The following is a 7,724-nucleotide window of genomic DNA, read 5'->3' on the forward strand; positions in this document are numbered from 1 at the left end:
AAAAAAGTTGTCACTCTAAACCAGCAGTTTTGACAAATCTCGTTCATGCATGAAAAAGGCTGTTTGTTGTGATTCCTCACTAAAGTTGTTTCAATATACCTGACCCCAGAGAAGTAGGATTGACTTATTACTGAACCAAAGATTCTTGTAACACTATTTTATTGATGAACTCGCTTCCACACAAGTATCCTGATCTTATTGAAGCATTTAAAACAAACAGCCGTTGCTGGAGACAGAGAGCGTTATCACTTCTCAGCCTGACAAAACCTGCCACTACGTCTGTTTCGAGTCGTATAAATCGTGCTTTGGAGCGCACAACGCCTCAGAATTGGTATTTTGCAATGTTGTACCAATGTCAATTGGTGAGCAATTGGCTGTGGAATGAAGCACTAATAAACTAAGACTTTGGTTATCCAAACCATTAGCTTCAGATCTCTGACTTATCTAAATCAGAAAAGAAAATTAAATCATGTAGTGAATTTCTGACATCCTGTATGAGATGTCTATTAGATAAAATGGGTCTACATGAAAGTCAGAAACTCTGATGTGCTCTATTCGTTAAGTGATTTACAGTGTTATTTTTAACTGGAATAAAATACATAGTCATTGAGTTTGTGGGTGGGTCATAAATGACAGCATTGGATAAAGTGGATTTCTTACCTGAAGAATTTTTCTATATCATCTTTGTTAAAGCATAAGTATCCTCAACATACAGAAGAACAGGACAGAGTTTAAGGAGACTGGCAAACAAAATTAACTCCTTTTATGACATTTAACAATATATTTTCCCAGTGAAATTTGTAAACTTGTTCGAAATGAACAAGCAAATTCATTATGGGTATATGATGACTTTAAGTTCTTCTCTTTTGCAGATGTTTATTTTTCAGAGCAGCTTGGGGTTGAACAAAAGAATACAGCTGCTCCGACTGACTTTGGGACGTATGGGGCCACCATCAATGCAGCTTGAGCGTTTTGTCTCCTCCGGTTGCCAGTGAAGTCCCAAAGCATGAGCCAGAAGGTGGGAGCCGGCCAGTATCAGCCCATGATCTCATGAGAAAGGAAGTGAAATGTGTTAAATGTTCCTAAGATCCAGCTTATAAAGGCCTTCTGACGAGCAACTGGAAACAAAGGGAGTGGATTTACACAATGACATCTGACCCACGTTTGTATATGTTAACATCTGCATCATGAAAACAGCTGGCTTAGACGGGACCGAGTCATATTGGCTGATACTCTATTCACTGTACAACATGCAGTTTTTATACAGCGTCATCACTCGGGTAAGGTTTTGAACAGCTCTGTTGTGCTGTTTCACAGAAATGTGCACATTGTTCTTTTTAGTTTAATTAGTCTTGCAGAAATGTGATAATTTTATTTGAAAGTGATTGTGAACAAATGAGAAATTCTCATTATCAGGTAAAATAAAAATCTTGGTAAGAAGTTTCATCAATGAAGCATATTTGTGTGGTCTTAAATAATTCTCTGTTATGTCTGTTTTCAAACATATTTAAAGTACAGTTTTCAGAGATGGCCACGTGAAAAACCAATCCAAGGCCAAAAAGACCTGAGAATAGTGTCTTAAAAAAAAAAGATGGCACAGACTGAATTCACATTAACCACTGGCAAATATAAACAAGTGCATATAAGGACAAAAAATCCCTAGAAAAGTGGAAAATGATAGTCATATGAATCCAGTTGGTAAATACAGCTAAAAGACATCATCAAATGACTCCAGCTTTATAACAGGATCGGCTGTCAGGGAGGAGTTTATTTGAAAGGTAGCCATAAGATATACATTTATCTTATGTGGTTGGGGTTTGTCCCGTCATCTCCTCTCAGCTGGACGCTCACATACTTCCAGTTGGTTAGTCTGATCTTTTTTACAGGGCTTGAAGAAAAGGGGATTCCCACCCAATGCTCATACGCTTGAGGTATCAGGGAGTCTGAACTCCAGCCCCTTTTCTCGGGCGAGACGGTATTGCGAAACTATAACCTGAATACTTTGAGCCACTCCTTCACACAGCTGATTTCACTGATTGATATCGCAGAACCTCAGCTGAGAGGAGAACAAAATACCTGAGAAGCCCACGACTCTAATTATCCGATGTAGGAGAATGTAAGACAAATAATAACGATATGACCAACTCCTGGTTGTATGTTCAAGCCTCTGTGTCAAATCAGTTCACTGTGTCATATCTCTGATGGAAACCAGAAACATATACAATGATGTCAGGTTCAATGTTATCGGACTCTGTAATGAAAAACATGTGCAACGTTGGAAATCAAACCTCAATTGGTTAATAAAGACAACTATTTATAATCAAGAAAAACTATAAACAATGGTTACAGAGCATATGTCTGTTTTTCTTGTTGCTGTGACCTAACTTTCCCTTTATCAAATCATATTATTGTAGAAATATGAAAGATATCTAACACCTTTTCTGGTATATCCCTCGAGTCAGCTGAATCTCAGATGTGTTCGATTTTTTGACAGGGAAGCATGTTCTCAAGCCAGCAATAATCAGAGCCGTGTGTTCACTGATACTGATATCACAATTGTTTTCTTGAGACGCAGCCCATTTGGTGTTTCACAAACTAACATTTCTAATATTTTCCATCTCTATGTTACAGTAACTCTCATGGACAAGACATTTGAAGAAGCCTAAAGCTGGTGAAGTGTATTTCCCTGTAAAATAGGGTGGAAATGATGCTGTCGTTGTGTGCGATCACCCTGCAGACGACAGACTGTTCCATCACATTCCTCGGGGGCTTATAGTGTGCCTATATTGTGCTTCAGCTGCTAAGTAAGTGTGTCATGTGCTGATCACATGTGAGGACTGTCCCTCTCTGTGTCTTTCGCCAGGCTCTGCAGCAGAGACCTCTGGAAAGTCTCATCACATGACTCTGGGACCAGAAACTCCAGCAGGAGGTCGCAGATGCAATAGATCAGGTGTCTGCAAATTGTCAAACAAACAGGGTCAATACAGATCTTTCCACTACTGACAAGAGTCTCTCTCGGCTCCTGTGTGTGGCTCAAACACAAGACTTGTACAAATTAGTACCTTGGTTGCTGACTCACTTGTTTATCTGATGGTCCTGTAAAGACTGCAGCATGGTCTCCAGACTCAGTCTGTATTTGTCACTACCCAGCATGTCTGTGATGAGCTCTGCACAGAAACAAAGACAACTTATTTGAAGGAATAAAATCTCTCGTTTAGTATTGATAATGTAGACCAAACACACTGTGCCCACCTGGGAGCAGCCGCATCAGGCAGTCCAAACATTGCTCCCTTGTTTCCTCTCTTTCCTCTGCACTTCTCTCTGGACGTGGCTGAGCAGGCAGCGTCCCACCTGGCCACACGGCTTCCTGCAGCACTTGCAGGTAGATCACCCAGCAGGGGGCGCTGGTAAGGCGGGCAACCCCTACATCCAGCCACCTGAGACGACATGAAAGATCTATAGACAAAGTGCTTGCTTTTGCATGATATAATGCGTTCTCTACCGGCGGCTGTATGTAACAAAACTATGAACATATTCCTTGTGTTCATAAACATTGAATATTACTGGTGGTAGAATTGGTAACCATTTGAAGCTTCATAAGTTTGCATCAACCTAAATGAAGGTCACCTCAAGAACAGATCACTAAGCAAAGAGGTATTCCACAGGGGCAGCACATGGGGACCCTTCCATGTAATCTGATTGGTCAGCTCCTATGTTCCCTAAATCACCATTAATCCAACCTGATGTCCCTTCGGTAAAGTTGTTAAAAAAAACTGAAAGTAATTTGAACAGGAAAACCAGATGAGTTTTGTTTCTGATTCCACAGTGACTTCCACAGTAAAGAAATGGACACGGAATAAAGAAGGTTAACTAAGTGAACTATGACTTAAAGTTTTCAGTTTTTATGCTCCTTAAGATGCATAACCAGTTGTTAGCGAGACCATGTCCATAGAGAAAGAGTGTAACAAAGAATATTTACCACTTTTACAAGGAGAAAGAATAAACTTGTCCAGAAAAGCACTATTCACTGGAGTAACTGAATTATTATAATTTATTTCTACTTATTAGTCTGAACATTAAAACAAACGCCAGTGGCTACATCCATTTTTAACCACTATAGGTGCCCATCCCAAGTTTTATGTCATGCTCGTCTTTCAAAGAAATGTTGTTGATCCGTCACGAAGAAGTGCTAAGTCTGTGTTCAAGTGAGGCAGTAACAGTGTATTTCAGAAAGAGTATGTTTTTGAAAGAGCATCTGAGATAATGTCACGCAACAAAGAACTTATTATCTCATACAGCTGTCCCTTATACTAAAACATCTGCATATCCAGCTGGGTGAAGAAGAACTGAGTGCAACAAAGTCTCCCGTTAGTAAAAACATATTTATGGTCACATGTTTTGACATGTGTGTTGTAGAAACAGTATACAACTAGATGAAGTGACCCTGCTTCTGATGTAGTGGGCTGGCTATATAACGTGCACCTTCAATACTCACTGGTTATGTAAAGAATGCAAATCTATAGGCTCAAGAAGAAATATAAGATCATTAATAACTCATTTGTGTCACTGCAGCTGAACTCTCACCTCTCAATGAAAGTACCAAAAAGCAGCCTGATGGTCTTCTGGATGTTCTCTGTGCACAACCAACTCCACTGATCCTTCATCACCAGACACAAGATGTTCAAAACTACATCTGCCACAGCTGTGTCTGCAAGAAAGGTACAAACAGGATTAATATAATAACTCATCAAAACGGTGAAAATCTCCACAGAGACATAAAATCTCACCAGGATCTTTATAAAGAAAAAGAATAACAGTTATTAGCGCAATGGCGCTGTTCAGGTCAGAATAAAACAACAACAGAGTTTTGCTGCTCCCAAATGGTGCAGCTGTGTTACTGCATGCCGTTTCTTATTATGAGCGATACAGACTGAGGCGATCTCCACCTGTCCCATGAGATTTCTTGTCCTTGACTTGCTGGTCGTTGCTCGCAGCTGCTTCTTTCTCATTCGGTCCACACAAAAGTCCTTCCTGCTCGCTGACGAAGCTCTCCAGCGCAGACAAAGACATGCCGTTTAGAACCTAAACAGTCACGTTGTGAAAATGATTTGAGGAACTCTCACGTTTGACACATAACTCTCTCACTCTGACATGTGTTGGTGTTGTTGTGACTTACAGCACTGCCTTCACTGACGCAGTAAGTAACTTTAGGATGAAGGTCTGGCATGTTTAGAGGGGAGACTTTGCTTGGGAACATCAGCCTCCTGCAAACACAATTTATGAGAAATACAAAACTCCTCTTTGGTTGGACTACCTAAAAAATGTAAACATGAAGCCCAAGTGGGAACCCTGGCACTAGTGAGTTCACCTGTACTTTCTACTGTCTGCTGCTCTCCCATCAGGATCCCCTTCAAAGTCATCTGTTGGGCTGAGAGTGTCAGGATGAGGGAAGGCTGTCTTCAAAGTGTCTAAAGCATTTTCCATCATCTTGGAAATGAAACATTGGAGCACAACATCAGACGATCACATTTTCCTGACAAAAAAACAAAAGTTTTCCATAGTTTGTTTCTCAGTTGGAGAAAGATCCAATCATACAATCTGATTTGACATAATCCACAATATAGAGATTCCCATTCACCTTATCTATTCTGGATTTGACAGAAGGTTTTCTTTCAAAAAAGGTGCAGTTCTCTGAGTTCAGAGCTAAGAAATCCTGCATGTCTTCACTGTTGGCTGTTTCAGGAAAGCTGCTTAATTGCTACAAAGAAGACAAAAAATATAAATTCACTACAGATTTTGACAGATTTGGTCATACAGACCAACGGTATGATTCAGAGACCTACTTTGAGGAATGCGTCCAGTTGGCTTTTACGAGCTTCGACCTTGTCATTTTCAGAGCTGCCAAATGTTAGATCAGGGAACATTTTCTTTGGACCTTTGACATCTGTGAAGCGGAAAATCAGATGACACTGACAACAATGTACTTGGCATATAAAAACTTTTATGATCTTCTTGAGCAAGTAATTATTTCTTACTTTTGATTATCTTCTTCACTTCAGACTTCTCCTCTAAACGTGTCTGCAGATTGAGGAACTCACTATATCTACGATTGACGGCGTGACACGTTGGTGGCTCCAGCGTCTCAAACTGTGAAACAAAGATGGATGGTGTGTTTTTATAAGTCACGCAGCAGTGAAACATTGATGGAGGTAAGCGTTTACCTTCACAGTGTAGAGAATGTAGGGATGTGCGCCAGTGCCACGCAGCTCCTTGGCAGTAATAGTACCAGAAATGTGTACATTCTGGATGTTCACGGTAGCAGTGGAGTTGTTGGGGGTTTCAAAACTGTAGGGTGTCAGACAAAGGCTCCTTGGAGGACAAGCTGAGGATTTCTCTTGGGCCATGCCTGCTGGCCACTGGGTGTCTTCAGACGCCAACACTTTGGGCCCAAGATTTCTCAAAGGGCCAAAGCATCCAGAAGCTTCTTTGTCCTTTATGGTGAGCGAGTGGCAGAAAATAGTTGGTGGACCACATTCACAAAGGCCTCCTGTCAGGTCATCATCTGAGTCTGATACAATTAGGGATTCAAGTGAGATTATTTTAGACTCCAATGATTGGGAGGAGGGGCCAGATGGCAGCAAGCAGCAGTTTACTTTGTATGGTGTGAGCAAACCCTTGTGACAATTTCGGCCTTTAGCAGGAGATGCCAAACTGACCGCGCTGCTCTGTGAGGAACCATACTTGCTCATCGTACTCTGGCTCAGTAGGTCATTGAAGTCTGAAGAGGTTTTGCTGGTGAAGCCAGCTGGATCAGAAGAAGACCGGGAATTGCATGTGGTCCAAGACTCCTGCTGGATGGAGCACTTGTACAAAGCGTTCTCTGGGAGGTCATTTATGCTGATATCCTGTGGTTCTCTGGATCTGGTGAATATGTCGACAATGGTTTGGTTGAGCCAGTCAGGGTCAGAAACCCTGCTGATGAGCGGTAACAGCACATTGCAGGTGATGAGCTCTGTAACCATGTATCCTCCGGTCCTGGTTTCCATCTGAGGGTAGGGAACAAGCACGTGTAACACAAGGTTAACCAGAGCTCTGGAGTAGATGAGCTCTGTAGCTGCGCTGCTCACAGCCGGATGAGGTGTGTCTACTTCACTGTAGAGCTGCCAGAGGCTAATATTTCCCTTCTGCATTGATTGTATCTGTCTGACTGCCAAGTAGCTCTGCAGGTGGCAACCATAGAGCTCCAGCAGCCGCTGCACCAGCGCTTTCCTGTCCACTCGTCGCGCACGCTCTTTGAGCTCCATCACCGACTCCAGCATCGTATTGCGCACCGCACGTTCAAACTCCCCCTCCACCTCTGGCAAGAGAGCGCGGTACCATGAGGACACAAAGTCACGTACAGCCTTGTGCACGGCGCTGTGGATCTCATGGTTCAACCGCCACTCGTGCTCAGGCGAACACAGAGGTGTGCTTGCTTTCCCAAGAGGCAAAAAGTGTTCCAAGTGAAGAAGGCTGTTGGCGTCCAGCACGGCCCGGGACCCGAGCCAGCCCCCGAGAACCACCAAGAGACTGGTGAAGATACAGAGGAGCCAGACATTCACCAGGAGATGGAAGAGGACAAGCCACGCCAGCAGAGCTCCCAGCCCCAACAGCCTCGGCTGCCCGAGAAACTCCGATAAATTCCACTGATTAGAGCTCTTTGTGGAAGGCATTATGTCCAGTAG

At 42.6% G+C, this 7,724-nt stretch overlaps 1 protein-coding gene across 1 annotated transcript; it reads right to left on the reverse strand.

Annotated features, from left to right (window-relative positions):
• Positions 1–2,824: 2,824 nt before the first annotated feature.
• Positions 2,825–7,724, reverse strand: snx19a (sorting nexin 19a; the record flags this gene model as incomplete). Its single annotated transcript, XM_080509385.1, has 11 exons — positions 6,222–7,724; positions 6,036–6,147; positions 5,844–5,944; positions 5,639–5,758; positions 5,369–5,487; positions 5,177–5,264; positions 4,932–5,082; positions 4,585–4,708; positions 3,253–3,437; positions 3,080–3,167; positions 2,825–2,954 (listed from the first exon to the last, which is right to left on the reverse strand). Exons 1-11 carry the CDS (start codon positions 7,710–7,712, stop codon positions 2,825–2,827), a joined length of 2,709 nt encoding a protein of 902 aa, XP_080365511.1. The 5' UTR covers positions 7,713–7,724.

Source organism: Blennius ocellaris, assembly GCF_963422515.1.
Source record: "Blennius ocellaris genome assembly, chromosome: 14".
NCBI lineage: Eukaryota > Metazoa > Chordata > Actinopteri > Blenniiformes > Blenniidae > Blennius > Blennius ocellaris.